Source organism: Lissotriton helveticus, chromosome 12 (assembly GCF_964261635.1).
Source record: "Lissotriton helveticus chromosome 12, aLisHel1.1, whole genome shotgun sequence".
Lineage (NCBI taxonomy): Eukaryota > Metazoa > Chordata > Amphibia > Caudata > Salamandridae > Lissotriton > Lissotriton helveticus.
The window spans coordinates 853,680,824-853,700,476 of record NC_136073.1 but is presented as its reverse complement, the minus strand read 5'-3'; the positions used below and the strand labels follow the sequence as shown (position 1 = coordinate 853,700,476).

At 41.8% G+C, this 19,653-nt stretch overlaps 1 protein-coding gene across 3 annotated transcripts; it reads right to left on the bottom strand.

The window, feature by feature from the left end:
• Positions 1–1,115: 1,115 nt before the first annotated feature.
• Positions 1,116–19,382, bottom strand: MPND (MPN domain containing). Of its 3 annotated transcripts, XM_078670968.1 has the most exons (14): positions 19,205–19,360; positions 17,198–17,389; positions 15,147–15,416; positions 12,659–12,889; positions 11,451–11,598; positions 10,978–11,062; positions 8,938–9,034; positions 8,254–8,326; positions 7,877–7,953; positions 6,468–6,636; positions 5,639–5,709; positions 4,920–5,009; positions 4,346–4,438; positions 1,116–1,849 (listed from the first exon to the last, which is right to left on the bottom strand). In XM_078670968.1, the coding sequence occupies exons 3-14, from the start codon at positions 15,357–15,359 to the stop codon at positions 1,763–1,765; spliced, it is 1,434 nt and encodes a 477-aa protein (XP_078527094.1). In that variant the 5' UTR covers positions 15,360–15,416; positions 17,198–17,389; positions 19,205–19,360; the 3' UTR covers positions 1,116–1,762. The 3 variants fall into 3 exon arrangements, with proteins under 3 accessions (XP_078527094.1, XP_078527093.1, XP_078527092.1); XM_078670967.1 differs by lacking the exon at positions 17,198–17,389 and having other exon boundaries at positions 19,210–19,382; XM_078670966.1 differs by lacking the exon at positions 17,198–17,389 and having other exon boundaries at positions 19,205–19,368.
• Positions 19,383–19,653: the final 271 nt, after the last annotated feature.

The window sequence follows — 19,653 nt, the reverse complement described above, 5'->3', positions numbered from 1 at the left end:
CCCCCCAAGTCTCCATTACCACTGTCTTTTAAATTAATTTAGTTTTATAGCGCCACTCATACCAGTTTAAGGTGTCAGAACACGTTACATCACACATACGTTGCACGGAGACAATCATACAAGTGTTAATCCGTGTATGGGAAATGTTACATAAGACAGTGGCCTACAAGTTGTAGGAGTCACATGTCATGCATACTGGTAGGCAGTATAGTTTAAGAGTCCTTGGTCTGGAAAAGCACAAATTAAGAATTTAAAATGTAACACCATTGTGAGTGGTTTTCTTTAATAAGAAGACTTGATTTCTACCCAAATGATCCCTTTTTGCAATACTAGGATAAGGAAAAACTGAACAAAAAAATATGTAGCTGTAATATTTTCCTTGCAGTTTGCAGGCAGCTCTTTGATGACAGTTAATAGCACTCAGCTATATAATAATATTTTAACTTTTAAACTGCAAGTAACAAAAACATCTCTCTGAGAAAAACCATGACCCATTGACCTCTTTATAGTGTATGTACTTTGTGATCTGAATCAGACATGCTCTGTGCAGCAGGCATATTAACCTTCTGTGCTATGATGAGTGAAAAGAAACTTCCACTTCCAGACAAAGCTCCGGTCTCTCCCCAGAAAGAACATTAATCACTGGAGTTATCCTGGCATTTTTATTGATACTTTGAAAATTGCTGGGGCAAGGAACGTGGCATCAGGTGCCTTTCTTTCATTCTTGAGCAAGTCTCATATGTCAGGAATTGAAATGGGGCAAAAATAAAAATACATAAATGGCTTTTGTTTTTAGCAACCTTTCTTGACCCTGCCAGCACACTTCCTGACCTCCGCCCCCATGGCATGCTGATCACCGTTCTCAAAAGGGCTCGAAGTAAATGAAGACAGCCTGGAAATGCAGCAAATAAACATCGCCGCACTTCCAGGCCATCTTCATTTACATGCAATTGCAGAGGCATTCGCGCCCCCCTGGGAACCCATCCACGCCCCCCCAGGGGGGTGCGCCCCACAGTTTGAAGACCTAAGTTGTAGATGGACGCAGGAAATTTTCTTGGGACAGATGTGCAGCAATCAGAACTTAGAACCCAAAGAAAAGGACACAAACAGAGGGATTCCCACAAAGTTAAATTATTTTATTATCAAAACTTAGAATACCTACACATTATACGAAGGGAAAATGTATTGGAGCCCTGAATGCGAAGTGAAATCCACCTCAATGGAGATTTCTAATGTTCATGATGAGCACGAGACACATTTCATCTGTAGGTGCAAGCAGTTTGTTTTGTTCTTATTTTCCTTGGCTTCCTGCTTTTCATGTGGAAACTCCTCTGCGAACTATGTACAACTTTCTTCTCTGTTGAAGAAGTGGAATGGCAGAGGCAGGGATACGGAGGGACCTCCCTTGACCATTTACTACACGGAATATAAAATCCCGTTCTCTGTTTATTTTCCTAAATAAATCGCCCTTCCATCATTTCGAATGATAAGCGTGCCTAAGAACTGCTTGGATCGTTTTCTTTTTTTAATCCTTAAGTCTTTGAGGTCAGATACAATCATTATAAATGATAGTGGTTTTACAACTTTGGAATGGTGACGCGGATCTGATGTGCAGAGAGAGTTATCATGGAATTGGTTCTGCATCGCTTGTTTTTTGGTTGTCTCCAAGCGAATGCCCCAGATATTATTGCAGTGCAGTCTGGGTGTGACGTTGGGAGGCCGGGTGGAGGTTTTTTGCTGTGGTGCTTTTTTCGGCTCTGGCTCAGTTGAGATGGTTAAGGAGGCTGTAGACCTGCTCCAGGACCACGCTGAAGCCCTGGTCTTTAGGAGTTCTGCTGGCCAAAGATACCTACAATAGAAGGAGAAAGAACATAAAATGTCCTCGTTCAGGCTCATTACAAGAAGATCTAATGCATGGCTGGAGCAAGAGTGTTGATGTCTGAACATGAGGGGCCATTCTTAAGTAAGTTTACACTGGTGCATAAAGAGCAGGGCACACCACTTGTGCTATTTTTGCTGCTTGCGTAAAAGGAGAAAACTATTTGCACCTGGGCAAACGTGGCACAAGTAGATTTCCTGTTATTTTTGCTCATTATTTTGTGTTTCTGTAATGAGTAAGTATGTTTTCTCCTCTTTTCAAGTTGAATGATGGGTCTAGCTGTGAGGTACATTCACTGTGATATCATTATTAAAACAAGTAACAAAAGTACCAGTTTTTTTAGGAGTCGTTCAAGAATGAGGGTTTTATCACTGAAACATGTAAGAAATTGTTTTGGTTTTTTTAATTTACAGAGATTTGCTGTTTAAATTTCCTCATGATAAAGGGACAGGTTTCTGAAACGACTAGAGGAACATGAATTAAAAAATTTGTATGAGATACAAAGTGTAAAGAACTTAACTTGGATTATAAATTATACACAAAATATATTCTATAATTATTTCAAGTAAAATGGAGGTTAAACCCATATTGAATGATCCCTGTATTTGATTCAGCAGACCAGCTATTATGCAGTGGTTTTGCAGTGTTGCGGAACACAGTTTAAAGCGATCAATATTCTTATGTTGTTTTTCTCCACTTCATATTACACAAGCAGCATATGAGCACAAATTGGTTTTGTAGTGGCATGCGCAACCAGCGAAAAGAGACTGACCCCTTGAGCAGGAATGTCATCCACGAGGCTGAACATGGATCGGGCCCCCAGCAACAAACTGAACCTACACTACATTGAATCTGCGTGTCTCCCACTTGGACGAACACTGAAAACAATGCAAGGGTCAGTGCCTGCTCTCCTCTTGGTCTTGGAAATAAATTATCCATGTCTAGTGAATACAATCAATGGGTCAGTAGCGGCTCTCCTCCCAACCTTGTAAAATGAACTCCCAGTGAAACCATGGCAGAAATTAAACTCTACATCCGTGGTGGTATCTGTCGAACAAGGCCAAGAAAACCCTTTGGTAGAAAGACTGGTACCCTGCATCCCAATCAGTACACGAGCTCAAATGTACTGGGCAAAGCCACGATACAACGCAAGGGGCAGAGGGACCAACAGCACAGCAGAGCTATCTGCTGTGTAATGCCGCAACTATAAAAATGTCAAACTCCCAATTCATTGCAAGAGGGGATTTCTACTGAACAGTTCCTAGATAGAATTAACATTCATATATTCCCGTCCACTATTATGGGGGAATCTCTATCTGCAGATTCTGAGACATAATCCACATTGAGAACTCACTGCTGACTATTGAAGGGCATCTCTACTCGAAAAGTAGAAAGCTACAATTACCTCTGAGATGTCACTGTTGCCAATTACAGGGGGGTGGCTGAATAACAGGTTCAAGATAAATCCCTTGCAGATATTCCAGGAGAGCTCTGCTCCAAGCGTGAGACATCACTGTTGAATATAACAAGTGACAACTAGACAGCAGATACAAACATACGAGAAACACAGACCAGTCTTTGCTCACCATCACATGGGATCTCCAAAGAACAAGCCCGGAATTACAAAGACCTCTGAAATATTGCATTTCACTATTACAGCGGATCTTTACCCAACAACTGCTCACTCTTAGAAGGGACAGCCTACAAAACAAGGCCAGTGACACCTTAGGCCTCGGAGAAGCCTGTACTAAAGGAATCCGTAGCTAGTGTAAAAAGTCTTGGTTTAATTGTAGTGTGAATCTCAACTGAACAAGGCCAGGGAAGGAACAGACTTCAAGACCGAACATCATTGTTGCAGGACGTAATCTGCACATAGAGAGACTGCCCATGCAGACAATCGAGAAACATACACATGTCCTAACACCAGGACTGAGGCGGGGCATGGAACTACTATAATAGCAAGGGGTGGCAGTGTACAAGTAATGGTAAGGCGGGTTGAACATATGGGGCACCAGCACGGCTGGAGTGCCCTCAACATTAAGACGCAGTCACTAATAAACACACTTCTTTAATGATGCATTAAAGAAGTGTGTGCCCAAAGCATGCGTGTCAGCACACCTATGACGTTAATCTGCATCTGGGGCATATCACAGTTCTGCCCGAAAGAGACTAACAATTAGATGGTCATGGAGCCCCTGTCCACACTTCCGCATTATAAAGGTGATTGCTCGGAGCGGAAGCAGCAATGTAGTAGATAAGCACTTTAATTCCATTTGCATATTATTAATTTTGACAAGGAGGAGGTGGTGGCGGCGGCGGCAGATTACTAAAATCAAAACCCATGTACCACAACACGGGACTATATACTGTGGAGGCAAGTAGGTACACTGGATCTGTGAACACAAGGTAAGCCATGGGTGTTAGCAGAAAGTTGATATGTGCTAAATAGGAGAGGCCGGGCTGTACCTTTAATTTATCCAAGTAGGTCTGGTCTTCATTCCAAAGTTCTTGAAACTTCACCATGTCGGTGGCTCCTTTGTAAAAATCAACCAACAGCATCTGCAGCAACAAAAGGACATGTCCAGTTTATTAGACCATGAGGCGCTCCCAATGAATGATCCATCGGAGAGGTGACGAGGTACTATGTCATAAACACCAGCACATCTTGCAAGCCACCCCCACATTGCTAGACCCAAATAATCCCAAAATAGTGGGTATCAAAAAGGTAGAGCAGCTAACTGTTTTAATCCCAATAACGCATGCAATTTGACCAAAGGATGCACACCTACAACCTTCCATTAATGTATTTATGGCTGCTGTAGTGGCAAAGATGTAGACTCGTGGATACTTCAGAGCACACGCTAGAACTGTAGAGAAGTCCCCCTCTGCGCTGAAAGCACTACATGGCCATACCATTGGAAAGAAATGTGCTATCTAAATGCTGATCATAAAACATTGACACAAGTTGCAGGCAGATACATGGCACTTCGAAGTGAGGTATATACTATTTTATGTGATATTAGCATAAGTCTTGCCTCACCATCTCATGAAGGACATCATTGGTCAAGAAAGTGTCTTGCACATAGGTCGCTTCCACCTCCATGGGGATTCCATAGTCATTGGGCCGTTGCTGAAGGAGTGTAGAGAACAATCAAGTCAAGATTTCTCCGCACAGTCAGTGTGTGGAGTTCGAGTCAACCTAGAGATGTAAAGAAGCACCAACCCAACACCTGGTCTAAGCACTGGCTTCCCTCATCCCTTTTACACAGACAAAAGACTCATCGCACAGACTGGTCCCTCCCACAACTAGATCTTGCAATATCATTGGCACAGGATGCTGCAAAATAATTCTAACAGGTTTTTTTTATGCTAGCTGACCTAAAGCTTAGCTTTTGGTCACCGTCTCAAGCTCATACTAACTTATCTGAGTGCAACTCACAAAATCAACAGCTAGTATTCTTGTTCCATGCGTCTTCTCACGCGTCACCAGAACTGATCCAATATACATTTTAAACACTTGAATCAGACAAGCCTTTGACCCACCACTGCACTGGGTAGCAGACTACCTACTCCTATACCAGGCTCCAGTGTGATGTGTAATCCTGTCACAGGGGCATTGCAAAAACATTATCCCAGCTGGGGGCTGCGCCTCAGGGCTCCCACCATAAATTTAACACATGTTTACATATGAATATCTAGGCCATTGATGGAGAGGACTCTACATGGTCAGGGCAGGCACATGTATTATACAGAACCTACCTCTGCCGGTGGCATGACCCAAAATGGGGCCATCTTGGACTCCATGCCTTGGTTGCCATGGTGATAAGGACCTATTAGAAGAAGGAAAATATTTCAGTAGAGAACAACAAAGCTGTAAACATTATCTGAACTGAAAGACCAAGAAAGTTCGAGTGAAACTGATTAATGGGTAGTGAGCAGCATTGCTCCTTATCGAATACAACATTTACCTGTCTGGTTCTGACAAGGGCAAACTTCTCTAGTTCAGAATGGTTTTCCATTTTGTAGCAGTACAGTTCTACTGTTCGGAAAATAAGTCTCAGAGTAGTGGGGGTACAATTAGACTAGTATAGGATTAGCAACACCTCTAGAGAGCAGTTTCTTATCCAACCCAGGCCAACAATGATTTAAAGTGGTTTCTGTAAGTTGGTAGGAAACCAGAACGAACACAATGTGTCTGAAGTGTGTCAGCAAGGTCAGGTGTCCATACATCTAGCATACATCCTTGCAACCAGCATTCTGGCTGGAGTCTCAGCAGAGACCCCATGCACTCAACCAAAATACAGTCTGCCTCCCCATTTCCAGCAAGGACGTGCAACAAATACAAGTAGCATTAAGGTTTCAGTATCCATGCCTGCCTGGGTACCAGAATGCAGATGCCTTCATATGCTCAACCAATGTCGTAAATTTGTTCATCTCCGGGAGGTCCTTCAGCAGTCGAAAGCAATGAAAAAGGTCTGAAAATGTTATATATATATATATATATATATATATATACTTTTTTTAACTAATGCATTATTGCGTCAATATATTTCACCCCTTGGTTCCACCCATCACAGGTCCCGCTCACCACAAATGAGGGCAAGGCAGGGCTGGAAGCAGTTGTCACTGCCCTGAAGCTTGAGCTGGTACTCCATTTGAGCATCAATATCCTGAAGAGAGGGCGCTGCAGGGCTGAAGGGGTGACTGTGGTACCAGCCAACCAAAGAGAGGCCACGCAAGAAAAGATTCTGGCAGATCTAGAGATAATAATAGGAAAAATGAGTACAAGAAGTGCGGCAAGGTGGGTGAAAGAACATCACGACTAGAGATTATTATGGAACTGCTCACAAGATACCGGTCTGGACCCACCATAGTCCCAAACTCCGAATGCAATACACCCAGCCTACCCGAATGCATGCTATTGATCGATGGTATCAAAATTATGGCTGCCGGAATTACAAAACCAATTGAAGCCACTAGAAAGTCTTGTAACTCCACTGTGTAGCAGAAGTATACTATTTATAAATCCTGCCATGTAACTTCAGAGCAAGAAGATGGGAGTGTTCCCACAAAGCTACAGCAGTGACCTGGGACCACTAGTCCTGTGGGAATATGACGATTGTGTAATCTTTTGGACTATCTTTGTCAATGCTTCGATTTACATTTGAATTAACAAAGTCTCAATTGGCCGCAACACAGCTTCCAAATATCTTCTGACCCTACAATCACCCTCATCTGTCCTAAGAATTTTTAGGCAGTCAGTCATCCTCCATCAATCGGTTCATTTAACTCAGTCATATGCTGTAGGATTCCATGTCAGTAAAGCAAACAGTAGTTTTCAAAATGTATTCACAAGTTCTGATTCACATGTTGAGAGAGAGGCAATAACAGTACTAAGGAATGATGTACTGCATGGTTTGTAAACAGAGATAATGTTTTATTGTTCTCTCTACCCTAAAAAAGAAAAAGAGGGTCCTCCACACACTGAAAAAATTGCACCCTACTCCATCAGGAAAAACCTATCATCAATTATGACACTTTATTCTCGAGAGATCAAATGATCTTTTCCAAATCTGGAACTTGTCAAATGCATCCAATTTAAAGATACAGATGGTTCTATCTACATCACAAACGGTTTGCTTTCAGAAACTGGTGTATCCCTTTCTATCTAAACTGGGGTGGCATTTTGAGCAAAAGAATGATGGATTTAACCCAGATCTCTTGACTGGGGGAGAATGTTTTGATTTGTTCTGCATTCCGTCCATCAATTGTGTGTCTTCAGCTTTCACAGCCAAGACCACAGGCATGTGATAGTGTTTAACATGGCTTCTCCACTGCCACGGATTTAGAGCTTTGCATCACACAAATGAAATGTTTGAGAAGTCACTCCTACTATTTCTTTTACCCTAAGGTTGATGCTGCTAAACCCTGCAATACACACGCCAGCTGCTTCACAAGACACTTGCCAAGTGGGATGCTCCTGCAATACTAGCTTACCTCTTCCTCCACCGCAGCAGCCGAGTCTGCATCGCCGAGGCTTGTGCGGCATGGAAACGCACGCAACACTGTTAGCACTGAAGGTAGAGAGTACATAAAGGATTAATAAGGTGTCAAGAAACCCCTATCATATAAGACTATAAAATATATTGAAACTCTTTTCCCAGATACCTGTGCCACTTCCACAGCATGATGCAGACATTGCATTGAGTCCACTCACATAGTATGTATTTTATTCATATTTAAACTCTTTGCCTGATCGCCTCCCTCTACCATTGTTACAATCATTAACCAGAGCGCAGCAATCCCATGTCCCACACTTGTGCGGCAGTTACTAAAACCCATAGCACTAATGAGACAGATCTTATGGTACCTACATTGGCTACTGGTGTCCCATCTGCCTCCCAGATAACCGACTACCTCACTCCGCGTCAAGTGGCTGTGAAAGTCCTGAAGAGACAGATAAAGAAAGGTTTTAAGTAAACTGGAATTTGGGAATATGAAGAAAGTATTATTGCATTCAAAAAGCAACTAAGCATAAATCTCGGGTGCAAGAGATAAAACGCAAGGCATGAGTGCAATCTCAAGACACCAGTTCATGATTCGCAAATCACCTGATGTGGATGCGATTAAGGTAACAGAGCATACCTCTCTGTGTGGTCGGGGAAGGAGCAGTTCTTCAAATATAGACCAACTATCTAATACAAGCTGCATGTATGTGGAGGTTGTCAGAATACCAACCCATGAATCTGCTGACGCGGACAACAGTAGAATACACCGTCTTACCATACAGATAGGGAAACTGTTTATTCATAATACCTCATCAGCAAGTGATAATGGGTAAAATACACTGATCAGTCATCTGAATGCAGCTCTTCAATGCCCAGTGCTGACTACAGTCTTTTCCTGCTGATTCAGGCCTTATAATCTAAAAGCAGTGCAACTAAAAACGGCAAAGTCTGAAGATAGATAAAGACCATCTCAGTCATTCAGTCTGGATGTGAAAGGTGAGTTTTAACACCAGTGTGAGGAGGAGACACTATACAGTCATTAATACGTACCACCAGCAACAGCACATTGCTGGATATTGTCACATTGAAAGGCTGGAACTTGTTCACTGCTGCAAAGGAAGTTATCTCCACCAGGGTGTGCGGATCCCTGCAAGGCAAAGCACAAGCCATGAAACTCTACGCAGTGTGTCGCAGCTGTACAATACACACAAACAACAGTCTGAATCTATCCGGTCCTCAAAGATCGTTTTGGATCAAGAAATGCTTGAATTACATCTGTGTGAGGTTCCAAAATGCAAACAATAGATACGGGAAGAGTGCCTGGAAGAAGTGCAAGGTTCCCTAACACACAAAATGGGTACAACACAAGTAACAGCAGTCACGCAACCTCACACGCCGAGAACAAGAAAACCATGAACAGCAGTCCAAACTTCACTCACATATAAAGACCAGTTACAGCAGAAACAGAAGTTGTGTATGCTTTGTCTCTCACACACACCTGAGCAAGCTACCCTCGCTGCATGTGTGCACATATGACAGACACCACCACGTTAATACATGTTGCAACAGTGCAGGATTTCTGTCCTGTGTGTGCATGCATGTGCAAAGATAGCTGTGTGATGGTGCAGGGCTATGCGGGTTGCGAATTAATGCGCAATAGAGTCTGTGAGGATATACGTGATCATCGGTGTGATGTTGATGGCAGAATGAGACACGAGTGGGAGGAAATGGGCCCAACAGAATACCAGTAAGAAGAAGGGTGGGATCTGTTCACCGTAGGGTGGAGGGGTAGCATACCAAACATGTCAAAGACAAGGTTTGGTGGTGGAGGCCAGAGCACTGCCATCTTTAAGCAAGCAGTCTGCAGTTTTCTTAAGCCAATGAAAGCTTCACTTCCAGCCACAGACGTTAGAACTGGCGGCCACAGGGACAAGTACTGCATATAAAATGTAAGAGGGGGAATTGTTCCAGGGCGGCAAAGCAGCCATTTGCAGTTTACCAGCATGGGACACCTAACCCCAGAAGAGGGCACACTGGACAAGCAGAAGAGATGGTGATGCATTTTGCTACTTTCAGCTGTCTGTTGTATTAGAAGCAACATATTTCAATGAAAAGTCGTTAAATTAACAAAATGTAAAGAGGCTGCATGTCTAAAGTAAAAGTCATGTGAGTCTATTTGTTACAATAGCAACGCCACAGTGACACCCTGAGCGCCCCCTAAAAGAAGTATTGGGACAAGCTGTACAACGCAAAAATCTAACCCTTTGAATATGTGCTCCTGAGCCACACAAACAACAGTATGTGAACTATAAAAGTCACTCAGCCACAGTTAACTTACACCCCACAGAATCCCCTCCATTACCAACTACTACAAACCAAGTGCCACCTCCTGGCAGGACTGAAAATTACTATCTGCCTTAGGCTTTGCATCCAAATTGTACACAGACCAAAGATGAACAACCCATGGAATGTGCTTTTTGGGGAGGTCATACACTACACCTGATAAATACCAATACCACTGGCTTCTGTACCTCCTGGGTGCAGTATTAACTCTTGTGTTCCTCAAAATGGTGCCATGAATTCTTAAGGAGTGAAACAATTATTGATATAAGGCACGATCCAAGAGGAAATGAGCATCTTCTACCAGAGGCATTTCATCACTCAGCTTAACCCCTCCCTGTATGTAGTCCTTGTAAAATTTCCTAGTGGATCACGTCCATGTAAAATCTCCTAGTGGATCACGCCCTGACCACGTGGCATTTCCATACCTCTATATATGGGCCTGAGAACGAAAGGAGAGAGGGACAGATCGCATGGCTGGCATGAACATCAGCATTTACATTAAGGATGGAATATATGGCTGGTACAGAGTGTCACACTGCATGACTATGTACTCATGAAATACAATATCGAACCTATGCCTCACTTGGTTCTACCCTCACTGATGACAAGCCTATGCCACTGTTCTCCCTCTCTTACCTGAATGAAAGATGCAGTGGCTAGTGTTCAGCAAGAAAGATACCCAAGTAAAGAAACACAAGAATCAATGTGACAGCAAAGGCTGAAAGAGGACAGTGCGCTGTCTGATACCTGGAAGGATCTCTGGCTCCCAGGGTGGCATAGCGCACAGGTGTGCGGCTCTTGCTTTCCAGACGCTTCCCGTTCTGACAGTTATCTACAAGAAGAAAGAGTTTTGTCTCAAAGCTCGTCGATTCCTCTTTAACACTTGCAAAGTGTGACCTGCTCTCCTACACATCCTTCATTGTAATACCATCTAAACTTACCCACCCTCAATAGCATCAGTACCTTTTTGCTCACTTTTCCTCTTCTTATTCCAGCTTATCTGCTTCCTCCTCCAATCCCATTGGTCGTTCTCCCAAAAACCTCATCCATGTTCCTTCCTGGAATGTCCCTTCCTCCACAATAGCTGTTGGCTCTGCTTCGCCCAAGCCCTCAGAATCTTAATACTTTGTCACATCGAAAAATGCACATCCACCATACATTTTGCCTCCCTGTCCTACATATTTAGTCTCTATATTAGCAGATGAGTTGCCTATTGTTACCAGTGTTCTGATCCAAGAGAATTTTGCTTAGATGTTTCTTGCTCATGTCTTCAGCCTTCTTAGTATCCGAGGAGGGGGCTTTGCCCTCTCTTGCTTCTTTGTCATCTTCATCAGCAGCTTCCTCCTCTTCCCCTTCGCTAACGGGGCTCTGTGGGAAAAAGAACTTTGTCAACCCTGACACTTAAAAGACAGTGAACACCAACCCAATCCCAACCAAGGTCTTCTCAACCCTGAAACTCGGAGACATTTCTGAGACAAAATAGGAGGGCAGGTCTCACTTCAGAGACAAAATACAGGACAAAGCTCTCCTCCACCTACAAACACAGTGTTAAGGCATCTTCCGAAAAAATATCAAGCATATCTGAGAGAAAAATAGTCTACCTTAAATTCTCCTCTGGTAGAAAGCATAGTGCCATGGTCTCTTAAAACACAGTACTGAGTCAATACTTACCTTAGTGTGCACAACATTGGTAGGAACTCTACATACAAAAAATACAGCACCCTCTCTAGAAACAAATCTCTGGTGATCTCCTCAGATACTACTATACTAAGACAAAACACTGGACCAACTCTCAACACATGAATAAAACCACGAGCTGAATGTTCTTAACAGAAAACAAGAAGCTGACAGATGCCAGGGCCTCAGGATGAAGCATTTCCATAGCAAAATCTCAGAACAAGACTGTGACAAGATGGCATTTGTGGAAATAGAGAGTTGAAACTCCCAGTCTTACAGTCCTTACACTCCCCCCATGAAACTCCACTCACCCATTTTCTCCAAGATGTGTAAAGTCCAAATTTTTGTCCACCTAACTAGAAGACGAGATCCCAAATTGTGGCTATACGCTATGAAGGATTTTTATTTAAATGTCCACATGGGTTTCAGACATCTCATCTTGGGGCTTGGAATCATTAACCTATTCCATCTCAGCAATATATCTACAGTATGGAAATTCCTGATGTGTTAATATAATGACGTGCCTAATAAAGAAAGACTGCAGCTCATGCAGTAACACTGCTACCTAAATAATGATCATTTTCCTTAGAAGGTTTTCAGGGACTGACGTGAATAACGCTATGACACAGATTTGATTTCATTTTAAACATACCAGGGTCCTGGCCTCCTCATACTTAGATACCCTCTGAGAACAAAGAAAAGTGACAGAGAGGAAGAGGGAGGAGAGCAGATTATCAAACTGTATACTTACCACATCCATGTTTTGAATGTTGCTTTGATGCTTTCTCAGCCAGTTGGTTTTGTATTGGTCTAGTTTCTGCCCCTTGTACTTCACGGACGCCCAGCCACACCCAGACTTCTTGGCCGGGTTCACCAACTTTTTACAGTGTGTGGCCCAGGCACTGGGAGAATTGAAGATCTGCCCCGTCTCCTGCCACCGAATCTTGCCATCGGCCAACAGATCGCCAACAAATCTCTTACCCTAAGAAGTTCCGATGGGAGAAGAAAAGACACAAGATAAAAGTGCATGATGTTGAGCAAGTCTTCTCCTGTGTACAATTTGTCCACCTAAATGATAAGCCAAAGTAACATGTACAAGTTCAATTAACACTCAGGTAATCCCAGGGAAAAAACAAACGCAAGGACAGGGCCCAACCCTCTCCCGCCAGCATAACATTAGGATCTTCTCCACCCATTCAATTTCTCATTTCTACTGGATTCTTTTTTCATGGCTCTGGGTATATACTGTAGCATTAAGATAAAGAAAGCACTACAAAATGTGCAAATAGTGACATCGCCCAGACGTAGGTCATCAGCAAACCCAACTATGTGATGTTACCAAGTTAACTCACAACAGCTTATTCACCTGGTAAATATATGCAAAGCTGAACAGGCAGGCCTTGTACAATAGAAAGAATACCTAAGTGAGGTACTCGCAGTTTTCATGAATTACAGCAAAATGTGCTATGTGGGTTTGCAATACAGCCTAAGTACCCTCTAATGACTAGAAGGGAGAAGTCAACATGGACGTTCAAGCTTTGGTCCATGCAAGTGCAAGAAGAGTTCTGTCTCAATTCAGTCATTAATTGCTCACAAACGAGAAAAATGCCCTTTTGGATGGGAGGGACTATAGTCTATATATCTTTATGCTAATCGTAGCAGCTAAGTGGCCCCTGTCATGTGAGACAAACTCTGCCTGTCCTCGTATTTCAGCTAACACCATCCTTCATTCCAGCAAGGGAAAATTACATGACAAAATAGTAACTAATGTTGGCCAAACAGTCAGGGCTTGTATCAGGTAACGTACATGAAGGTTTGTATTGGCAGCAATACATTGTTAACCAGCCAGTCCCAAAAGACATCTATTCACTGGCTTGTCTTGGAGGGGATCACTTTTTACGTCAAGCATCACTGTCTGTTGCCAGCGACATATCATGGGCTTACTAAAAACATACAGGGACATTGAGCCCACCCATTGCTTCCCATTGGTTGGCTCTCCAGTCACTCTGAATTGCATGGTTATCTGCATCCCAGCTTGTCAATCTTGTGTTTGTCGCTTCCACGGAACATAGTTTCTTTACCATGTGTTTGATTGGCTAGGTTTTACTGCTTTATTTTCTAGCACAACGGTTTCTTTTGGGTTAAAAACTCTATAGGAGTGCATGTGCTTTCCAACTATCACTCTTATGTACCTCTCTCCCACTGCACTCTAGGCTGCTCTTTGTCACCAGTGTCATTTTACCCTTCCCCCCTTCTTCTTGAACTTCCATTGTATACTTCCCCTATTGCTTTCTCACCTGTGTTCTTCTCCCCACCTGCTCTACAATGCTCTTTTGCCTGTAGCTTCTTCTTCCCACCCGATCCCCTGTATTGCTTCCCTGCACCCACATCCTATGTTTCCCTTTCCCATTTGTTCTCCTCTTCACCCTCTGTGTTGCTCCACCTCAGTTGAGCGCCCTTCTCTCTCGCCCCTTATTTCTCATCTCTCTCTGTGTTGCTTCCCCCTGCCTGTGTCCTTCGATCACACCAGTTCCTTCTCATCCACACCCCATTCTCTGTGTTTCTTCTATTACACCTCTCTCCTCCAACTTGCTACACCCCATCTGCGCCCTCCATGTTGCTTCCTCCAATCTGTCCATGTGTTGCTGCACCCCACCAGCAGTTCCAAAATACAAAAATAACACATTCACACATCCCTTTTTAAAAAATTGTATTTACCGATCTACATTGGTAAATAAAAAAAATATGCATGTCATTTTAAATGCGTATGCATCAGTGGTGCATGTGCCTACACATTGACACAACCACTGCGTCACAGAACCTTTTCTTACTATGTTTTTAGCCATCTGGGCTGCTGTACAGCAAAGCTAAAAAGCATTGGCAAATCCAATAGGTCCCAAAGGTGAGCTCTAATGGCTTTCACAATACTTGTTTTGGTAAAGTGGTCATTCAGTCCTCTCTCATATGTAATCCATGGCAAATATATTACATTTAACCATCTGTATACGTATTTTAAAGCTACAAACCTACATAACTACCGATAATATCTTCTCTGAATTTAATGAAAGGCTTTCAAATTTTTGTCCAAGCTTCTGAGCTATTATGGTTTACAAATTGCACAGCCTAGCTTGGCAGATGAGATGTCACTGGTGGAGTTTTCTTCTGCTAAACTTTGCACGATTTCATGAAGAGCCACGTGTGTCCATGCACAGTTCAGAACAGCACCCCCACAGCCTCACCAGGTAGTGGATGGACAGTACACCATCGCCCGGCTCAATTAAGGCATCCTTGAGCAGCACCCGCAATGTGATCCCCCGCCGAGTTAGGATACAGCCTCGCCCACTTGGCACCACTTTTACGGGGATCTCACTCTCATGGTCCTCCATGCTAGTCTCCAGTTCTTCCTCCTCTTCCTCTGGGCCTTCCTCTGGCCCTGGGGACTGCGAGTCCATTGCTAAGGAATTAAAATCACCAGATCGCTCTTGAAGGGGATTAGACTAGAGGGACTCCTGCACAAGAAAGAAAGGAAAAACGCAACATTAGAGAATATAATGAACATGGCAGGTAAAGCTAACAAATGTTCTAACTATTCAGAACTATCTTCACCTGCAAGTGCTAACAACTACTCCATTTCTACTTTAGCTAATAGACCTTTTAAATGTTGTACTATAGTGCATCCAAACATCTATGTTAGTCAAAAGAGAGGCCGGATTATGATTTTAATGTTTTTGTCTAAATCTCACAGCTCACACCTATTCATGTAATTCCTGCCTCATACTGTCATTGTGCTTAAAGGGTCCATTGTGGACATTTCTGATTAGCTTCTATTCAACCTGGATAAAAGAGGTTGTCATAACTAACATAAGAACAACAATACTTCAGTTGTCATAAGCTTAAGGTGAACAAGACCATTTGGCACATTCCCAATGGGGAGCTGCAACGTGGGTGGTTGATAATTTGATTAGACACTAAAATAATAATAATAATATTTAGTAGAGCAGTAATGGCCGATGCTTGTATTCCCACGCATCCCGCGTGAGAATAACGCCGGTACCTGAGCACATGACCTATCCCACCAGACAGATGTAACACCGATATCCTTGTCGTGATGCTGTAGTTCACTGGCACATAGTAGGTATAGAAGTGGGTAAACATCTGAGGTTTATCTGGAATGCAGCCACTGACGGTAAAGTATTGTACATCTTCTATTTCCATCATTATTACTGCACGCGTCAAGTTATGTTTTATTTAACGTTCTAAGTTCCATATTTATGTTTGAAAGGTGCATCTCTCGAGGATGCAATGTCTGTTATACCGATGTTAAACTTGAACTGTTTCGGGTTGTGGCATTCAACTACTTTGCTTCAAACCTGCCAGTGGCGCTCCCGTGAAATGCTGATACCTTTGGATTAAATACTTATTTAAATTGAAATCAACGTCTGCGCTTCACCTTCATTAATAACGGAACCATCTACATTACATTTGGCGACAGGATCTGGGATTTTCATCTTTTTCAGCATTTTCACTAATTCCTCGGCCAGTTATCTAAATCCTTAATGATAACCCCAGGAATATTTTGTTCCACTGTGCCTTAATTTTAAAAAGAAACGTGCAATTTTCACCTACGTCTTGAAAGGAATATTTCAGGAAGTTTCCTCCTCGCTTCAAAGATTTTTGTATAAATCTTGATTTCCTCACGGAACTTCCTCCATTCAAACAACGCGAAACCAGTCTTCCACAACGTCATCGCGCAACGAAAACACATCCTCCTATCGTATGAATGTGTCCGTATGTGCTCAACGGAAGTATTTCATTTTAGAAGCTGGTTTATACGAGGAAACATTACACATTTACTTGGAAATCACTTTACCGGCAGTCGGATCACACGGAGATCTATAAATACTTTTAAATGGTATACGCGACTCGTATACATACACGGTAAGCCGATTAAAGACTTTAAAGACTGTTAATATAAAAGACTAACAAAAATATTTACATTTAAAAGAAAACCTTAACATTACTTTGACATTTTCAATAAACCTTTCACTCGGAGTTTCGAAAAATCCAGCATTTCAAAGACTTTCAGCAATTTAAAGACAATTAACAATTTAAAAAAACGTTCATCATTTGATAAACATTTCACATTTTTAAAGACTACAAAATTTAGTTTAAAGCATAGTTTAACAAAGCATATTTACAAACTATATATATATTATTTTTCAAAGTGATTTATTTATAAAATTTTAAATGGCTAATAATCAACAAGTAATTATTCTGAACAAATTTTTACCTGTTAATGGAAAACCTGTCGAACCTTGGAAAACTTGGTTTAGAAGCTTCGAGAATTATTTAGTAGCAATTGATGCCGAGGAATATCCTCCAAAAAGGAAACTTGCTATTCTTTATAGTGACTTGGGAGAGCTGGTAGAGAGGTATACGATAATGTACCCCTTACAATTCCACCTTCAGGAACAGGCACAGGCTGGAATGTTTACAGAGATGCAATTCAAAGACTTAATAGAAAATTTTTGGAACTTCCAAATGTTATTCTGGAACGTTTTAATTTTAGAAAGAGAAAACAAAACCTGGATGAAAGCGTTGAAGACTTCATTTCAGTTTTGAGGAATATGTCAGCTGACTGTAACTTTGGAGCCGATCTAGACATTTACATCAGGGATCAATTTGTATATGGTTGTTGCCATAAAAAAATTCAAGAGCGAATTCTGAGTTGCAGAGACCCAACATTAGTTGAGGTGGTTAATATGGCTAAAAGTATTGAAAGAAGCATCGTTTCCTCAAAATGTATAATGGTTGATAATGTTTCTCCTCTTAACTGTATGCAGAATGATCTTTCTATTAATGCAGTCTCATTTAACAATAATATTAGTAAACCTCAACAGAGAAGTAATAACACATTTTGTTTCAGATGTGGATCAGGAACACATCTCAGTAACAATCCCATGTGTAAGGCTCTAGGGAAGAAGTGTACAAACTGTCAGAAGCTTAATCATTTTAATAATGTATGCAGAGCTAAACCCACTTTACACGTTAGCTCTGTATCAACAATTGACAATGCTGATCAACATGATCAACATAATGTTTATTCAGAATTCGATATGATTCCTTTAGAATCAGATATGCAACATGTCAATAATAACACTTTAGATTTACCTTCTCTTTCTAATGATTCTCTACATGAAGGAATCACTCAACTATAGAAACATTAGTTTATTTGGAGAAACCTGAGAGTTTTAGCTGAAGCACACACTCTATCTTATTGAACATCCACAAAAATTATACCAAGAATTAAAAAGAATAAATATAGTTTTTCATTAATTTATTTTAGAACATGACACCTTAGTTATATAATGAGTTCTTAAACATTTACATTCTGCATGTAATGTGATATGACAGTCACACCCTACATGTTCATTACAATGTTTCCTAATGAACTCAAGGACTGATTATAATTATCATATTCCATTAAGGTCTAGAAATAGATTGACCTTTCTTACATTAAGGATTTTAACATGTTTTATTCAATTTTAGTTGTTTTGCAAAATTTTGTTTATTATAAGAAAGGAGATGATATAATATATAATCTTTCTTCCTTTTCCATTTATACACGATTTCACAATTTTGTAGTGTGTTATATAAAATCCACATTCTACTCTACACTCCTCTTTGTTATGCATGCTCCACTATTATATCATCAAAAGCGTGTTTACCATCAAACATATATCTATGTTTAAAAATACATATCACGAGAATGATCTTTCATGTAGAGTTAAACCAAATCTTAATTGTTCCTTTCCTTCTAAGTTCAAAAAATTCAAAAAAAAAAAAAAAAATGTTAATATGTCTTAGTTCTTTTGATTTAATTTTATTTTCCATTATAAAAAGGGAGATGATGTAAAGTATTGTACATCTTCTATTTCCATCATTATTACTGCACGCGTCAAGTTATGTTTTATTTAACGTTCTAAGTTCCATATTTATGTTTGAAAGGTGCATCTCTCGAGGATGCAATGTCTGTTATACCGATGTTAAACTTGAACTGTTTCGGGTTGTGGCATTCAACTACTTTGCTTCAAACCTGCCAGTGGCGCTCCCGTGAAATGCTGATACCTTTGGATTAAATACTTATTTAAATTGAAATCAACGTCTGCGCTTCACCTTCATTATTAACGGAACCATCTACATTACACTGACCAGCTCGCGAACACCACTACTTTTGTAATGGGAAGAAGTGAGGCCGCAGCCTTCCCCTATTAATTTAGGTAAGTGTGGCACGTACCTCACCTCTAACACCAGCCTGCCGTCCTTTGACGGACTGCCTAGCTCCTCTGAAGGGGCCCCCGAAGGTCTCTCTCACCGGGCTGGCTTCTGGGCCGAAAGCAGTTGGTAGATTCATGCGAGCGAGACCATTGTTGACATACGGATTTACGCCGACGATAGCCAGCCTGCCTGTACCCTACGTCACGAGCGCCTCACCTCCACTGGCCCGCGTCCACCGTGACGTGATGGGAACGATGCAAAAGAGCCAGTCACAGAATAGCGCGTACAGCGCAGGCGCTGTGTGCAGCGGTGCGAAGGAAGAAAGAATAACCGTCATCATGTACCAGGGCTCTGCCGCCCGCATGGTGCACTCTTTCACAGTGTCACCTATGGACACAGAGTTATCTCCAGTGCTTTCTCAGACCATCACGCAACCGCTCGGTCTCGAGGACGAAGAGCGGGACGTTT

Bases quoted from the DNA above. Each gene is read 5' to 3' on its own strand.
- MPND (XM_078670967.1), bottom strand. From the start codon at position 15,359: ATGGACTCGCAGTCCCCAGGGCCAGAGGAAGGCCCAGAGGAAGAGGAG. The intron at 5,010-5,638 runs GTAGGTTCTGTA...ACACTCCTTCAG, and splicing joins GGGTCATGCCACCGGCAGAG to CAACGGCCCAATGACTATGG. The intron at 4,439-4,919 runs GTGAGGCAAGAC...TTGTTGCTGCAG, and splicing joins ATGATGTCCTTCATGAGATG to ATGCTGTTGGTTGATTTTTA.